At 50.8% G+C, this 18,389-nt stretch overlaps 1 protein-coding gene across 2 annotated transcripts in view; it reads left to right on the forward strand.

Annotated features, from left to right (window-relative positions):
• MYH16 (myosin heavy chain 16) overlaps window positions 1-18,389 on the forward strand; it is a 74,757-nt gene that overhangs the window by 30,516 nt on the left and 25,852 nt on the right. The window contains 9 exon segments of one of the 2 annotated variants that reach the window (NM_001431097.1): window positions 1,875-2,011; window positions 4,279-4,360; window positions 8,550-8,723; window positions 10,479-10,706; window positions 11,860-11,964; window positions 16,287-16,373; window positions 16,595-16,740; window positions 17,569-17,659; window positions 18,113-18,169. In NM_001431097.1, the coding sequence (NP_001418026.1) occupies window positions 1,875-2,011; window positions 4,279-4,360; window positions 8,550-8,723; window positions 10,479-10,706; window positions 11,860-11,964; window positions 16,287-16,373; window positions 16,595-16,740; window positions 17,569-17,659; window positions 18,113-18,169 (1,107 nt within the window). 2 annotated transcript variants of the gene reach the window in all.

The following is an 18,389-nucleotide window of genomic DNA, read 5'->3' on the forward strand; positions in this document are numbered from 1 at the left end:
GGCCTTTTAGGGGGCAGAGAGCATTCTTCCTCATCTTTTGCCCACAGTGGCTCAGCTGGGTGCTGTCCTCCCTGGCCCCGTGTGGCATCTTGGGCTCCTGCAGCTCAGAGGTCCCAGGGGCCCTGCAGGCGGCATTCTCCCCAGATAGGAGAGGAGGCCTAGGTCCCCCAAAGGGATAGTGACTTAACCACAGTCAGACACACAGCACATCCAAGGCAGGCTAAGGCCAGAATGCAGGTCTCCTGGCACCTTCTCTCCTTCTAAAAGTTTCTATTATGTCCTATTTGAAGCCTGTAAAAAGGTGTTACATTATGAAACATAATAATAAAACCAGCACCCTGTGAACCCACTGAAAAGCCCAGAATGTCAACCTTACATGTCTTTCCTCCCCCACCCGCTTCCCACCCCTAGGAGTAACCCTGTCTTGAATTCTGACATGAACCATTCTTTTTTTTTTTTTTTCTTAAGAGACATGGCCTTGCTCTGTCGCCCAGGCTGGAGTGCAGTGACATGATCACAGCTCACTGCAGCTTCAAACTGCTGGGCTCAAGCGATTCTCCCACCTCAGCCTCCCGAGTAGCTGGGACTATGGGTGCACACCTCCACACCTGGCTAATTTTTGTATTTTTTATAGAGATGCGGTCTCAGTATGTTGCCAAGGCTATTCTCCAACTCCTGGGTTCAAGTGATCCTCCCACCTTGGCCTCCCAAAGCGTTGGGATTACAGGCAGAAGCCACACCACCTGGCTCATTTCGTTACCTTTCAAAAATAGCTTGAGCACATATGCCTGTAGGTCGTGCTTGGTTTTGAGCTTCATGGAAGTATCATACTTGACACACCCTCTGTGATATTCCTCCATGACGTGCTTTTATCGCTTCGCCATGTTTCTAAGCTTCATCCTCACTGGTAGGTGACATTGTCACTGCCACACGGTACTGCAGTGCTGCTGTGAACATCCTTGCTCATGGTCCTGTGCAGGAGTTTCTCTAGAACAAAGTTCTCAACCTTGGCTATACACTAGACTCATCTGGGGAGTTTTTTTTGTTTGTTTGTTTGTTTATTTTTTTGAGATGGAATCTCACTCTGTTTCCCAGGCTAGAGTGCAGTGGCACTGTCTTGGCTCACTGCAACCTCTGCCTCCCGGGTTCAAGTGATTCTCCTGCCTCAGCCTCCCAAGTAGCTGGGATTACAGGCACCTGCCAGCACGCCTGGCTAATTTTTTGTATTTTTAATAGAGATGGGGTTTCACCATGTTGGCCAGGCTGGTCTCGAACTCCTGATCTCATGATCTGCCCTCCTTGGCCTCCCAAGGCACTGGGATTACAGGTGTGAATCATCGTGTCTGGCCTGGGGGGATTTTTAAAACATCAATAGGCGGGGCATGGTGGCTTATGTCTATAATTCCTGCCTTTTGGGAGGCCGAGGTAGGAAGGTCACTTGAGTCCAGGAGTTCAAGGCCAGCCTGGGCAACATAGCCAGACTTCATCTCAGAAAAAAATTTTTTTAATTAAAAATTAAAAATGGACATGGTGGCACATGCCTGTAATCCCAGTACTTTGGGAGGCCCAGTCTGGATACCATATCTCTACAATAATAATAATAAATTTAGCCAGGCATGGTGGCATGTGCCTGTAGTTTCAGCTACTCGGGAGACTGAGATGGGAGGATTGCTTAAGCTCGGCAGGTCGAGGCTGCAGTGATCCATAGTGACGCCACTGCACTCCAGCCTGGATGAGAGAGAGAGATCCTTTCTCAAAAACAAAAAGAAAACAAACAACAAAAAACAAAAACCCTTCTTTGATTTAAAGCTCCCCCAAGTGGCTGCCATCGGTGACAGCCAGGCTTTTTCAAAGGCATGCCGTCTTTCCCCCAGGTGTTCTTCCGTGCGGGCATCCTGGCCAAGCTTGAGGACATGAGGGACGAGCGTCTGGCCAAGATCATGACGATGCTGCAGTGTCGCCTCCGGGGCTTCCTCATGAGGGTGGAGTTCAAGAAGATGCTGGAACGAAGGTAGCACTCACAAACACCGACACAAAGGCCCAGAGGAGCCACACGTACTCAGGGCCAGCTCCACTAGCCACACCGCGTGGTAGGCAAGGGGTGGATGCCAACATCTTTGATGGCACAAAGAACCCCGTGTGGCTGGCCAGGTGTGGTGGCTCATGCCTGTAATCCCAGCACATTGGGAGGCCAAGGTGGGAGGATAACCTGAGGTCAGGAGTTTGAGACCAGCCTGGCCAACATGGTGAAACCCCGTCTCTACAAAAAATACAAAAATTAGCTGGGCATGGTGGTGGGTGCCTACAATTCCAGCTACTTGGGAGGTTGAGGCAGGAGAATCGCTTGAACCCGGGAGGCGGAGGTTGCAGTGAGCCAAGATCGTGCCATTGCACTCTAGCCTGGGCGACAGAAACAAAACTCTGTCTCAAAAAAAAAAAAAAAAAAAAAAAAGGAGCCCTGTCTCTCAGATCCCAGTCTCTCAGAGCTGCTGCAACCAAGTTCACACACTGGGTGGTTTCAAATGACAGGAATTTTGTAAACTTTTTTTACTGATACCTAATAGATATGCATATTTTGGGTTGTATATGATAACTTGATACATTCATATAACAAAATCAGGATAACTGGGATATCCATCGCCTTAAATTTTATTTTTGAAGGGGGATGGGGTCTTGCTCTGTGGCCCAGGCTGGAATACAGTGGTGTGATCATAGCTCACGGCAGCCTCAACCTCTTGGGCTTGATCTTCCCACCTCAGCCTCCTGAGTAGCTAGGACTACAGGTGCACAGTACCACACCTGGCTAATTTTTTTTTTTTTTTTGGTAGAGACAAGGTCTCCCTATGTTGCCCAGGCTCATCTCAAACTCCTGGGCTCAAGCAATCCACCTGCCTCAGCTTCTCAAAGTGTTGCGATTATAGGCGTGAACCACTGCACCCAGCCCGTCTTCCCTCTTTTTATATGGACACCAGTCATTGAATTAGGGTCCACCTTACTCCATTATGACCACCTCATCTTAACTAGTTACATTTGCTGAGACCCTATTCCCAAACAAGGTTCCCTTCCTAGGTATTGGCGGTTAGGACTTCAACATATCCTTTCAGAGGACACAGCTTAACCCCTAACAGGAAACAACTAATATAAACCCTCTCTTTACAGTTTCAAGTCACTTTCACAGCCTTCCTCTTACTTGATTCACGTAATGATGCTGTGAGAGGGGCATGGTAGGGCCAACACCCCCACTTTACAGATGTGGAAACTGAGGTCTGAGAGGTTAAGGAACTGGGATAGGTTCATGCAGAGCCAGGATTAGAACTCAGCAATTCTCACCCCACACACCTGCTCTTCGAATCATGTTTTTCAGCCATCTCCCTAACCTGGTAATTTAAAAATGACCGGGTCTGGCCATACCTGTAATCCCAGCACTTTGAGAAGCCAAGGTGGGAGATCACTTGAGCTCAGGAGTTTGAGACCAGCCTGGGCAACAGTAGATAGGGAGACCCCATCTCTACAAAAAAAAAAAAAAAAAGATAGCGGGTGGTGGTGCATGCCTGTAGTCCCAGCTACTTTGGAGGCTGAGGCAGGAGGATCGCTTGAACCAGGGAGTACAAAGTTCCAGTAAGCCATAATTGCACCATTGCCCTCTAGCCTGGGTAACAGAGTGAGACCCTGTCTCAAAAACAAAAACAAAAACAAAAAGTTAGGTCCATCCCAGATGACCTGTGATTCACTCTATTTCTTTGTGGCCATAGAATTAGTAATGAATTCCTGTTCCCATCAGCAGGCCACCTGCAGCCCTGGACTGAAGGCAGGGACATCAGTTAGGGGCTGATGTGAGGGATCTTGGCCTGATTCACCCCAGGGCCTTGGTGCACAGGAGGTCCTCAATAAATGGCAGTTGAATGAAGCTGCAGGGAACAAGACATGGGTGGATTCCAGCATCTTTGCAGATCCGTGGGATTCAGAGACTAATGGGTGATTTCTGGTGGAGGAGGGAAAATGCAGGAGTCAATGACTGGTCTGTCTCAGCCTTGTGCCATCTGGGAGGGACCTGGTTCCATCAGGTTTCACTTCAGTTCCTTTATCGTGCTGCTAAGCTCTGACCCCAACGTGAATCTCCCTGCCCCAGACCACATGGGCAATGCTGGGTCTTGAGAAAGCACTTTGGTGTCTGGACAAGATCTGCTGGCTTCTATTTCCAGGCCCTGCTCCTTCCCCAGGGAAGCCAGGTCCTAACACCTTCATTGTAACCCATTCAACCCTGGATTCTTTTCACAGAATGGGCCTGAAAGTCATTCAGCGGAACGTGCGCAAGTTCCTGCAGCTCCGTTTCTGGGGGTGGTGGAAGCTGTATAACAAGGTGAGGGCCAAGGGGCCAGGCCAGTGGGGACTGCTACTGCCTGTGGGCTGGGGGAGGGCTCAATCCTGGATGGAGGTGCCCCTCAGGAGAGGCTGCAAGAACAGTTTGAAAATGAGGGCGCCTTAGAGACAAAATCTAGCCTCTGTCCAGACAGGGACTAATTCCTCCCTAAGAAAAATCATGGGGCCAGGCACAGTGGCTCACATCTGTAATCCCAGCCCTTTGGGAGGCTGAGGCAGGAAGATTGCTTGAGGCCAGGAGTTTGAGACCAGCCTGGGCAACACAGTGAGACCCCATTTCAAAAGAAAAGAAAGGAAGAGAGAGAGGAAAGGAAGAGAAAGAGGAAAGGAAGGGAGAGAGGAAAGGAAGAGAGAGAGGAAAGGAAGGGAGAGAGGAAAGGAAGAGAGAGAGGAAAGGAAGGGAGAGAGGAAAGGAAGAGAGAGAGGAAAGGAAGGGAGAGAGGAAAGGAAGGGAGAGAGGAAAGGAAGGGAGAGAGGAAAGGAAGAGAGAGAGGAAAGGAAGAGAGAGAGGAAAGGAAGAGAGAGAGGAAAGGAAGAGAGAGAGGAAAGGAAGGGAGAGAAGAAAGGAAGGGAGAGGAGAGGAAGTGTCTTTCTGCCTTCCATCTCATCCCTCAAAATAAAATCCACTTGAGATAGAGAGCGCCATACCACCCCCACCAAAAAAAGTGAGCTTGATTATTGACTCCTTGCCCCTGGGCATGTTGAGGTATCTTCAGCTCCAGTGAGTTCTTGGTTTAGAGCTGGAGGAACCTCGGGAAATAAGGTCTGACCTCTCATCTCCTGTTCTTCCGAAACAGCAGTGAGTGTGGTAAGTGAGTCAGCCAGCCGGTAGGACCCACAGAAGTCCCAAGCAGCCAGGCCACCCTCAACCAAGGTAGGAGGCCACCAGCCATGTACATGGGCCCAATCACACCTGTGCTGGGGCCACCATTAAGAGGGAACATGTCCCTGGGCACCAGAGGAGGGAGTCAGGCACCAGGCAGCTGTGTTCAGGAGAAAGGAGGACCCACAGAGGGTGGGGACAGGCTCTGAGTCATCTCGGGTGGCCCTGAGTCCTCCAAAGCTCACAAGGAAGTTTCTTTACACTCCTGTCAAAGAACCGGCTAACAATCAGCACCCACCACAAACGGAAAGGGAGGAATAGTAAGTTCTGCTTCCCCAAATGTATCCACACACAAGCCGGCCCTGGAGGACCTGGGATTGGAGAGGAATCTAGAAGAGCATGTCTCAAAGGCCAGGCGTTGCAGGTGCTGCCTGGCTTTCTCCGCCTGTTCCATGACTCACCTTTCTTTACATTCATTCACTTTTTTTTTTTTTTTTTTTTTTTTTGAGACGGAGTCTCACTCTGTCACCTAGGCTGGAGTGCAGTGGCACAATCTCGGCTCACTGCAAACTCCGCCTCCAGGGTTCAAGTTATTTTCCTGCCTCAGCCTCCTATCTGGGATTACAAGCATCTGCCACCATACCTGGCTAATTTTTGTATTTTTAGTAGAGACAGGGTTTTACCATGTTGGCCAGGCCGGTCTCAAACTCCTGACCTCAGGTGATCCGCCTGCTTTGGCCTCCCAAAGTGCTGCTGGGATTACAGATGTGAGTCACTGCACCTGGCCTCGCTTTTCTATTTTGGAAAAAAAAAAAAAATTCAGACAGGGTCTGACTCTGTTGCCCAGGCTGGAGTACAGTGATACAATCATAGCTCACTGCAGCCTCAAACTCCTGGGCTCAAGCAATCCTTCCACCTCAGCCTCCCAAATGGCTGGGACTATAGGTGTGTGCCACCATGCCCAGCTAATTTTTAATTTTTGTTGTTGAAGAGACAGGGTCTTGCTATGTTGCCCAGGCTGGTCTCAAACTCCTGGCCTCAAGCAATCCTCCCACCTCGCCCTCCCAAATGGCTGAGATTACAGGTGCACAGCACCTACCCAGCTCATTTTTAAACTTTTTGTAGAGAGAGGGTCTTGCTACATTACCCCAGCCAGTCTTGAACTCCTGACCTCAAGTGATACTCCCCAGCCTCCTGGAATTACAGGTGTAAGCCACTGTTCCCAGCCACAAATTTTACTTTAAAAGGAAACTTTGCAGTCTTACCTGCTTTAACCTCATCCTAAGCAAAGATTATCCACAAAATTGTGGATTTGAGTTCTTTTTCATTTTTTAAATTACCTATTAAAGTAACTATTTCACAACTCAAATCAAAGGGTGTCTATGCTTGAATGCATCTCACCAGATCCCTTGGTATACAATTAGACTCTGGGAAGACCCAGGCCAATGGCCTTTAAGGTTCCTTCTGAGCAAGACATGGTAGCAACAGCTGTGAACTCCCCTGCTCGTTACTAATTAGACCTGACAGAGCAAGGTCCTGTTCTAATTAGTTGTTGTCGTTGAGACAAAATCTTGCTCTGTTGCTCAGGCTGGAGTGCAGTGGCACGATCTGGCTCACTGCAACCTCTGCCTCCCGGGTTCAAGCGATTCTCCTGCCTCAGCCTCCTGAGTAGCTGGGACTACAGGCACCCACCACCACACCTGACTAATTTTTTTGTATATTTAGTAGACACAGGATTTCACCATGTTGGCCTGGCTGGTCTTGAACTCCTGACCTCAGGAGATCCGCCCGCCTCAGCCTCCCAAAGTGCTGGGATTACAGGCATGAACCATCGCGCCTGGCCTTTTTAATTTTTTTTATTTTTTTAATTTTTTTAATCCTCTCCTCTTAGTATTCTAACTAAGTTCTAATCTTATTTAACAAAGCCGGATAGGCTGGGTCAATGAAAAAACACTTGTAGTAGGTTTCCATTGAATAAAAAGTGCTACACAGCAGCAAGGTATAGTGGTTACTGCAACCTTTTCATGCCAGCTTTGCCACTGTGACATTTCAGATTCTCAACAGCCAGGCTGGCAATGAACGAGGTTTATCTGTTATCTTTCAAAAGGGGCGCAGGCTGTCCCTCCTCCCAAATCCGTGTCTAGGTCATTTTCCCTCCTGGGAAATGTATCTATTGACTATGTATCTATAGTATCTATGGTATAATGTTTCTGTGGTTCCCAGGGGATCTGCCCCACCAGCTCTGCTAGGTGTTTTAGGAACCCTCAAGGGATGGGAGGAGGTCTTTGAGGGGCTTGCAGATGCAGGGCAGAATACGGGTGGTGGGACTGGATGGAGCCTGGTGCTCCAGTGCAGGTGAGAAGGGTCAAGTGCACAGAGAGGTCCCGGTGGGTGTTGCGGGTGCAGAGTAGGAGCAAATGCTCCTGGCTAAATGGCAAAGAAGGCCCAGCCCTATAGACACAGGGGCAGGGTCGCCGGCCAGGGTGGGAAGTGTCAGCCCTCCTCCTCCACACAGTGCAGGAGGAGGGATGGGGCTACAAGGTGGAAGGCTTGCAAGGCCAAGTCGAGAGGTAGGACTTCATGTTAGAGAGAAGATGAAATAAGTGAGAGACAGAGAGAGAGAGAAAGAGTAAGAGACAGAGAGAGAGATACACACATAGAGTAAAACAAAGAGAACTGCACAGAAAATGAGAGAGAGAGAAACAAAGAGAGAGACGGCACAACAGAGAGACAGGCAGAGAGAGAGACAAAGATAGAGACAGCATGAGACAGAGAAAGAGAGACAGGGAGAGAGAAAAACAGAGAGGGAGCAGAGCAACAGAGAGAGACTGAGAAGAGAGGCAGAGATAGGAATGGCAGGAGAAAGACAGAGACACAGAGAGAGAGAGAAACAGTGGGTGAGAGAGAGACAGCAAACTGACAGACAGAGACAGAAACTGAGAGCGCCAGAGAGTGGGAGGATTCAGTAGGGAAGGAAGGAGGGAGGGGATCCCAAGGCTGTGATTTCACCGGGGCTCCTGGTGTCTACACAACATGCAGAACAGATGTAAGCCATGGGGCACCCAGATGCTGAGGATACCTGACTCCATGTCACTCAGGATTAAAGAGCATCCTAAGAATTGTCCTAGGTGAGGATGGGCCTTCTCTGTTGAGGCCAGGGATGCTTTACACAAGTTCAGCCTTGTGGCGTCTGTGGAGAGGGACCCCACCCCAGAGTTACAGCAAAGCTGCTTCCCACCACAGTGGTGCGGTGAGGTCACACCTGAGGCAGAGACTCCACCGCCCTCCGTCTACCCCCCGGCAAAGCCCATTCTCCTAACGCTCTTTGGTGTTGCTCATTGCCCAGGTCAAGCCGCTCCTGAATGTGGCTCGGCAAGAGGAGGAGATGAAGGCCAAGGAGGAGGAGCTCAGGCAAGCCATGACCAAGACCCAGGAGCTGGTAAACAAGGTCAAGGAACTGGAGGAGAAGACAGCCACGCTCAGCCAGGAGAAGAATGACCTCACCATTCAGCTGCAGGCTGTACATGGGGTCGCTGGGGAGAAGGGTGGGGAACCCAGTACAGCCTTGACCCTGGGAGGGAGGAAGGGCGAGCTCTTTTGAAAATCCGTGTCCCTCCAGACCACGGGAAATTCTCCAGCATACAAGGTCACCCTCGACCCAACTACCAAAAGGTCTCCATCCAATTTGTGTGTGTGTGTGTGTGTCAGAGAGAGAGAGAGAGAGAGACAGACAGACAGACAGACAGGGACAGGGTCTTGCTCTGTTGCCCAGGTTGGAGTGAGGTGGCTTGATCACAGCTCACAGCAGCCTCCATCTCCTGGACACAAGTGATCCTCCCACCTCAGCCTCCCAAGTAGCTGGGACTATACCACCACGCCCAGCCAATTTTTTGTATTTTTTGTAGAGACAGGGTCTCACTGTTGCCCAGGCTGGTCTCAAACTCCCAGCCTCAAGTGATCCTCCCATTTCGGCCTCCCAAAGAGCTGGGATTACAGGTGTGAGCCCTTGTGCCTGGTCTCCATCAAACTCTTATTTGCACACAGCAGCAGGCTGGGCATACACAGCTACAGGACCTGCCTGCAGGGAAAGTCCAGGGATGGTGGCCACGAGATGGGGTGAGAACAGCGTCCCCTGGAGTCAGGGCTGGGCTCTGCCCTACGAACTTGGCAATTTACCCTCTCCAAGCCTCCTTTTCCTCACCTGTCCAGGGAAACACAGCAGGGAAGAATAAACGATGTCATTTCTGAAGGATGCCTGACTAAATGTCCCGTGGTGAATTCACTGCTGGGGTCCTTCTGGTTTGCAAAGTTTTTCCTATTCCTTCCCTGATTTGACTCTCACCACCCCCCTGTTAAGACACCCGATTTTCACGTGCATCATACAGGGTAGAAAAACTCAGTTTGGCAGACATTTAGAGATTTGATCAAAGTCCCAGGCCCCTTAGTAGAAAATCCAGGCCTGGAAGGGGCCCAGTTCCATCTTCAGTCCTCCCTGCTCTGCCACGGCTGTCTCTGCAGCCATGAGTATGTGTGGCACTTGCCTTTTCTTTTCACCGTCCCCAAAGGCCTCCAACATCATTTCTCAGTATCCTCTTCAGACCCCTGAGAAGTTGCTTGAACTGATATCCCCATTTTGTTTGTGGAGGCTGAGGCTGGGCAAGACTAAAGTGATGGAAGAATCATCCTGGGCCAGGTGCAATGGTTCATGCTCGTAAACCCAACACTCTGGGAGGCCAAGGCAGGAGGAATGCTTGAGCCCAGGAATTCCAGACCAGCCTGGGCAACATAGTGAAACCCCATCTCTACAAAAAAGTTTAAAAATTAGCTGAGTGTGGTGGCACATCTGTAGTCCCAGCTACTCAGGAGGCTGAAGTGGGAGGATTGCTTAAGCCTAGAAGGTCGAGACTGCAGTGAGCCATGATTGTGCCACTGCACCCCAGCCTGGGTGACAGAGCGAGACCCTGTTTCAAAAATAAAAATAAAAAACTTAGCTGGGCATTGCAGTGTGTACCTGTAGCCTCAGCTACTTGGAAGGATGAGGTGGGAGGATTGCTTGAGCCCAGGAGGTCAAGACTGCAGTGAGCTGTGATCACACCACTGCACTCCAGCCTGAACAACAAAGCAAAACCCTGACTCAAAAAAACCAAAAAACAAAAAAAAGGAGCTCAGAGATAGCCCGGCCCCTTGTCCAACCCCCAGGACACATTTGTTCAGCTCAAGGCTGTGTAGTCTTTGCCTGGACCCTGCCTGCCACTGGGGCTCTTTCTCCCAACAGGAGCAAGAGAACCTGATGGATGCAGAGGAGCGCCTGACACAGATGATGAAGACCAAGATGGATCTGGAGAGCCAGATCTCAGACATGCAGGAGCGGCTGGAGGAGGAAGAGGGCACAGCGGCCTCGCTGAGTGCTGCCAAGCGCAAGCTGGAGGGGGAGCTGAGTGACCTGAAGCGGGACCTGGAGGGCCTGGAAACCACACTGGCCAAGACAGAGAAGGAGAAGCAGGTGAGGAGAGGCCAGGGCCCTGCCACGCTTTTCTCAGGCCACCGTCAGGGGCCATACCTGAAGCCCCTATGGTGGCTACGCCCAGTGCCCTGACCACTGACCATATGCGGCGTTTTTTTGGGTTTTTTTGGTTTTTTTTGAGCTTTTTTGTTTGTTTTGAGACAGAGTCTCGCTCTCACTCTGTCACCCAGGCTGAAGTGCAATGGTGCGATCTTGGCTCACTGCAACCTCCCCCTCCCGGGTTCCAGTGATTCTCATACCTCCGCCTCCTAAGTAGCTGGAACTACAGGTGTGGCGCCACCATGCCCAACTATTTTTGTATTTTTAGTGGAGACAGGGTTTTGCCATGTTGGCCAGACTCATCTTGAACACCTGACCTCAGGTGATCTGCCCGCCTTGGCCTCCCAAAGTGCTGGGATTACAGGCATGAGCCACCGTACCCAGCCCACATGGGGCTATTGTCACATCCATTAATTTACAACTTAAAATGCAATTCCTCGGTTGCAAAGCCACATTACAGGTGCTCAGCAGCCATGTGCGGTAAGTGTCACTGCATGGGACAGCAAAGGCAGAGAACATGACCGTTACTACAGACAGGTCTGCTGGGCAGGGCAGCTGACTAAGGGGACTGAGAGGTGTTCCCATCACTTTGAAGTGTCTACCTTCAGCTGTTGAATTTCTGCCCAAACAAGCAGTTGCTGCCCCTCTGAGCAGCTCCCTGGGGGAAGCCCTGGCTCCTGATGCCATCTGGCCGGCCCCTGGGCCCAAGGGCCCTACCTGCTATTGCAGGTAGGTGGGGTTCTCCAGCAGGGTAAGCGGGGGCTCTGCCTAAACTTGAGCTTCTCCTGCTCTGCTGCACACACAAACCACCAGGGATACTGTCAGGTGCAGACTCTGGCGGGCCCAGCGGAGTCCGAGAGTCTGTATTTCTAGCATGCTCCTAGGGGATGCCACTGCTGACATCCGGGGACCATGCTTTGAGAAGCCAAGGTTCTTGCTGCTCCCCTTCACCCCCACGGTTCTGACTTGGTTGGTCTGAGACATGCCCTGGGCACTGGCATTTCTGAAGCTCCCAGGAGACTCAAGAGTACACCCAAGCTGAGGATTCCCTCCAGCTTTAAGGCTCTACCTTTCTCCCTGCCCTGGTTTCTAGGCCCTGGATCACAAGGTCCGTACCCTGACCGGGGACCTCTCACTCCGTGAAGACTCCATCGCCAAACTCCAGAAGGAGAAGAGGGCCCTGGAGGAGCTGTACCAGGTAGGTTTCCCTTGCGTCTTCCTCGGCCCAGCAGCTGGAGCTTGGCACAGTGTGCTTTCCATTGGACATTGGAGCCCCGAGTTCAAATCCTGGCCCTGCTGCCCCCTCAGCTTGGAGCCTTAGGAAAGTTAAGGAATTCTTCGTATATCTCGGTTTCAAGAGTGACATGGGTGTGGCCCCCTTTTACTGCCTTCCTTCCAAGTTTGTTATAAGTGGGGTGACAATATAATTTGTCTTCCAAACTAGGACAGTTTTGAGAGCAAGAGGGGGAGCTATTAACAATTATGAATCGCCGGGCGCGGTGGCTCACGCCTGTAATCCCAGCACTTTGGGAGGCCGAGGCGGGCGGATCACAAGGTCAGGAGATCGAGACCACGGTGAAACCCTGTCTCTACTAAAAATACAAAAAATTAGCCGGGCGCGGTTGTGGGCGCCTATAGTCCCAGCTACTCGGGAGGCTGAGGCAGGAGAATGGCGTGAACCCGGGAGGCGGAGCTTGCAGTGAGCCGAGATCGCGCCACTGCACTCCAGCCTGGGCGACAGAGCGAGACTCCGTCTCAAAAAAAAAAAAAAAAAAACAATTATGAATCAACTAGGCATGGCAGCTCACATCTTTAATCCCAGCACTTTGGGAGGCTGAGGCAGGAGGATCCCCTCAGTTTAGGAGTTTGAGACCAGCCCGGGCAACATGGCAAAACTTCCATCTCTACAAAAAATTACAAAAATTAGCCAGGTCTGGTGGCACGCACCTGTAGTCCCAGCTATTCAGGAGGCTGAGGCAGGAGGATAACTTGAGCCCAGGAGTTGCAGGTTGCAGTGAGCCAAGATTGCGCCATTTCTCTCCAGCCTGGCTGACAGCGAGACTCTGTCTCAAAACAAACAAACAACAAAACAATTATGAGTTAGGTTGGGCCCATGCACACCGGAGAAAGTATGCTCACCGGAGTGGTAGGGATGGAGTGGGGTGTATGGAAGTGCCCCGTGAGCTCGAAAGCCCCAGCAAAGCCTAAGACACTGTGGCAACAACAGGTCATGAGCTCTTGAGGCCATGGGGAGACCCACCGACTTTCCCAGGGCCACTGTCACAGGCTCAGGCTCCTGAATGCAGAGCCAGCTCTGACCGGCCACCAGTGCTGACCTCCAGAGAAACAGGAGCAAAGAGCCGGACAGTGGACCCCTCGTCCCTGTGTTTGCTGACACTGTGAATCCACATGTCCCCTGAGTGCCTCTCCCTGCTGCCTCAGGAACTGCCGCCCTTGCCATGTGATTTTCAAGCATATCAGACCCAGGGCCTCCTTTCATAACAAACACAGTCGATGAGTGTTATTCACACTGGTTATGTTTTTGTTGTTCTGAGACTGAGGCTCGCTCTGCCACCCAGGCTGGAGTTCAGTGGTGTGGTCTCGGCTCACTGCAACCTCTGCCTCCCAGGTTCAAGTGATTCCCCTGCCTCAGCCTCCTGAGTAGCTGCGATTACAGGCACGCGCCACCATGCCCAGCTAATTTTTTGTATTTTTAGTAGAGATGGGGGTTTCACCATATCGGCCGGGCTGGTCTTGAATTCCTGACCTCAAATGATCCTCCCACCTGAGCCTCCCAAAGTGCTGGGATTACAGGCGTGAGCCACCGCGCCCGGCCTCACAGCGGTTATGTTCTGTAAAGTTGCCATAAACACTGAATTAACCAATAATAATTCAATACTGAATTAGCAAATATGAACCACTGCTCCTGGGAAAAATACAGGGTTAGACTCTTACAAGCCTCTGGTCATAATACTTTTTTTTTTTTTTTTTTTTTTGAGACACGGTCTCACTCTGTCACCAAGGCTGGAGTGCAGTGGCACAATCACAGCTCACTGTAGCCTTGACTTCCCAGGCTCAGGCGATCCTCCCACCTCAGCCTCCTGAGTAACTGGGATTATAGGCACGTACCACTGCACCCCGCAAATTTTTGTTTCTTCGTTTTTGAGACAGAGCCTCACACTGTCACCCGAGCTGGAGTGCAGTGGCGCCATTTTGGCTCATTGCAACCTCGGCCTCCCAGGTTCAAGCGATTCTCCTGCCTCAGCCTCCCGAGTAGCTGGGATTACAGGTGCATGCCACAATGCCTGGCTAATTTTTTTGTGTTTTTAGTAGAGACGGGCTTTCACTATGTTGGCCAAGCTGGTCTCAAACTCCTGACCTCGTGAGCCACCTGCCTCAGTCTCCCAAAGTGCTGGGATTATAGGTGTGAGCCACCATGCCCAGCCAATTTTTATATTTCGTGTAGGGTTTCATCATGTTGCCCAGGCTGGTCTTGAATTCCTGGGCTCAAGTCATCCTCCCGCCTCGGCCTCCCAAAGTGCTGGGATTGCAGGCATGAGCCACCGCATGCCCCACCAACATTTTCATCAATCTATCAATACATAATTCATGCAACTATGGTCAATACATTACTTTGTTATGTATGTCTTATTTAAATTGTTGATTCATTCACACTGAACTTAGGGCCAGCAGCACTATACCTTGCATCTGAATGAAGCTTCTCTCACACACATCACAGCCCTCTTGCACTTAGGGACGCTCAACAGCCCTTCAGCACTGTGCTTGGGGGTCATTTTAAGCAGCAAAACCCCCCATAAAAAAAAAATAAATAAAGCCATGGCATTAAATACAGCATAAAAATGACATTTGTTTACAGTATGAGGCTGAAACAAAAAGGCACTTTGTTCAACCTCAGCAGAGAATGTGCGCATCAAAGTTTCTCCCCACCCCACATGCATGTTTGCAAATAACCATGAGAAAGTGTTGCGAGTAGTGATTTTGGATTGCAAATATGTTTTGGGGAGTAGGTAAATGGACAAATAGAGAATCTACAAATAGGCCGGGCACTGTGGCCCATGCCTGTAATCTCAGCACTTTGGGAAGCTGAGGCGGGCAGATCACCTGAGGTCAGGAGTTTGAGACCAGCCTGGCCAACATGGTGAAACCCTGTCTCTACTAAAAATACAAAAAGTAGCCAGGTGTGGTGGCACACAGCTGTAGTCCCAGCTACTCAGGAGGCTGAGGTATGAGAATTGCTTGAACCCAGGAGGTAGAGGTTGCAGTGGGCCATGCCACTGCACTCCAGCCTGGGCAACACAGCGAGACCCTGTCTCAAAATAAATAAATAAATAAAAATAAAATAAAATGTAGTACAGGCCAGTGCAGGCCGTGGATCATCCCTGTAATCTTAGCATGAGGATTACAGGAGGATCACTGAGCCAGGAGGATCACTTGAGCCTAGGAGTTTGAGACCAGCCTGGGAAACATAGCAAGACCTTGTCTCTACAAAAAATTTAAAAATTAGCCAGGTGTGCTGGCGTGCGCCTCTAGTCCCAGCTACTTGGGAGGCTGAGGCAGAAGGATTGCTTGAGCCCAGGAGTTCAAGACCAGCCTGGGCAACACAGCAAGACCCTGTTTCTACAAAAACTAGAAAAAAAAATTAGCCAGGAGGCTGAGGCAAGAGGGTTGCTTGAGCCCAAGAGGTGGAAGCTGCAGTTAGCTATGATCGTACCACCGTACTCCAGTCTGAGTGATGGAGTGAGATCCTATCTCAAAAAAACAAAAATTGTAGTGCATATGAAATGAAAAAGAACATTGAGTTACATGTAAAAGGGTGCTAGGCTCTAGGTTTAGAAGAGTAGAAATGGTTGTTTTACTGACATGAGTGCCTCGGTGTGACATCAGGAATGTGTTCTAGAGAATTCTTCTTCATGGTACCAGATGGTCCAGAGCAAAATGGGATGTCCAGCATCGCTGGAGTCATCCACTAAATGTCAGAGGGGCCTCCAATCACTGTGACAACCAAAAGCACCCCACCTATTTCCCATATGCCCCCTGGGGAACCAGAGATAGGGTCCCACTGTTGCTCAGGCTGAAATGCAGTGGTGCCATCATAGCTCACTGCAGCCCCAACCTGCTGGGCTCGTGATCGTCCTGCCTCAGTCTCCTGAGTAGCTGGCACTACAGACGTGTGCCACCACACCTGGCTAATTTTTGCATTTTTTGTAGAGACAGGGTCTGACTCTGTCACCCAGGCTGGAGTGCAATAGTATGATCATAGTTCACTGCAGCCTCAACTTTCCTGGTTCACGCAATTGACCTCCCTGATGGGTGGCTCTGGTCCATCTGCTCGGGCCTCACCCACACCCAGGAGCAGGTGCTCAGTACCTACTCACTAAAGTCAACTGAACTCCCCAAAGCCTGGGAGCTGCATGGCTCAGAAGTGATGACTGAGGATCAGGACTGTTCAGCTGCTCCCACTGGGCCTCATGGCACTCACGTGTGTATCTGTCCTTCTAGAAAACCCTGGATGACCTACAGGCTGAGGAGGACAAGGTGAACCACCTGACCAAGAATAACAGCAAGCTGAGCACACAGATCCACGAGGTAATACCCGTTGCCATGGCCGCCTTTACAACTCCAAGGCCAGATCCCTCTGGGGGCACAGGGTCCGAAGATAAGTTTTGAGAACTGGACCAACACATCCCCCAGGGCGTGAGGGCCCTTCTGATGCCACAGCTAAAGGATCGGACCCAGTCTGGTTCCTTCTTGCCTTCTGACCTCAGTCTCTCCTCGTCTACCTTCTCTTGCTGTTCTTGTCTCCGTAGCTGGAGGATAACTGGGAGCAGGAAAAGAAAATCCGGGCGGAGGTGGAAAAGGCTCGTCGCAAAGCTGAGAGTGACCTGAAGATGACCATCGACAACCTCAATGAGATGGAGCGTTCCAAGCTGGATCTCGAGGAGGTGGTGAAAAAGTATGTCTTGTCGTTCATTCGTTCTGTCCGTCACAATTGTAGCAATAGATGGAGTTGCCTGGAGGGCGCCAGGAGCCAGTCACTGTACGGAGGGCCTCACATACATTCATGCATGTCCCAAGCACCTGCCAGGCATGGAAGATATGCAGAGAGGTAGGGGCTGCCCTGTCCACAGGCAACACTCAACGTCACACAATACCTGGTGGGCACTGGAGAGGAGGCGAGCACCACTATCCCAGGGAACACTGAGGACTCAGCAAGGCAGGGAGGCATCATAAAAGCCTGTGACCAGGTCGGGTACGGTGGCTCATGCCTGTAAGCGCAGCACTTTGGGAGGCCAAGGCGGGAGGATGGCTTTGAGGCCAGGAGCTCAAGACCAGCCTGGGCAATGTAGCAAGACCCCGTCTCTACAAAAAATACAAAAATTAACTGGGCACGATTGAGCCAGCCTGTGGCCCCAGCTACTAGAGAGGCTGAGGTGGGAGGATCATATAAGCCCAGGAGGTCAAGGCTGCAGTGAGCCATGATCATACCACTGCACTGCATTCTGGGTGACAGAGCAACACCCTGTCTCAAAAAAAAAGTGTCACATTAGTAAATGTGTGAATGAATGAATGAATGATGAAATGCTTGAGGAGCTCATTCAGGGGTCTAATTGTTCTGTAGCGTGAGACCTTCTGGGCTGTCACCACAGAAGGCCAGAAGGGGCTGGGAAGTACGTGCGTTTCGGCAGGTTCAAGGCCTCTGGCAGCCCAGGCGCCATTCCCTCACCAGCTCGCTGGTCTGCCCTCAGAGCCTTTCCTCAGGAGACCAACCCTTCCCTTGCAGGAGGGATTTGGAAATAAACTCTGTCAACTCGAAATATGAGGATGAGCAGTCTCTGAATTCCACGCTGCAAAGGAAACTGAAGGAGCACCAGGTATGTCTAGGACCAAGAAGCATGAGCTCTCTGTCAGAAATGCACTTCTCTGAACCCTTTGTTCGCATCAGCTACTTGGTGGCTGAGGTTTCCTGAGGAGCGAGAGTGCCACAGAGTCCTTAGAGATCGACCCATGTTCCCCTCACTAGGGGTGAAATCCAAAGTCCTTACCATGGTTATGAGGCCCTCCAACTGCTCCCCGCCTGACCTTATTACCGAGTGTTTCCCTCCACTCTATCCAGCCATGCTGGCTCCTGGCTGGGTGTCACGCATGCCAGGCCCCCTCCTCCCTGCCCCGGGGCCTTTGTGCGTGCTCTCTGGGATCTGCCTCTCTCTGCTTTTGACAGTGGCTCTCATATTCTCACATCCCTATTTTCCGTCCTAAAAGGCTAAGGGGCTAACTTACTAACTTTGCCTGGGAGAGATGAATCCCCTCCCTTCTCTGTCTGCTAGGCCCGAATTGAAGAGCTGGAGGAAGAATTAGAAGCTGAGAGGGCCATGAGAGCCAAGGTAAATGAAATATGTTTCCCCTTCTTGAGTCAAAAGACATAACGGCAGCCATACATCCAACCATGGATAGAAACCTCCTCTAAGAAAACCAGTAGAGAAGGCAGGTGTCCAGTTAAAAAGTCTAGTTGCTTCTTGAGCACCTGCTGTGTGCCAGGGACTGAACTGCACATTCACATTAATCATTACGTGAAAGGCAGATGCTTTGTGTGGCTTGAGTCCA

This window comes from Macaca mulatta, chromosome 3 (assembly GCF_049350105.2).
Source record: "Macaca mulatta isolate MMU2019108-1 chromosome 3, T2T-MMU8v2.0, whole genome shotgun sequence".
Lineage (NCBI taxonomy): Eukaryota > Metazoa > Chordata > Mammalia > Primates > Cercopithecidae > Macaca > Macaca mulatta.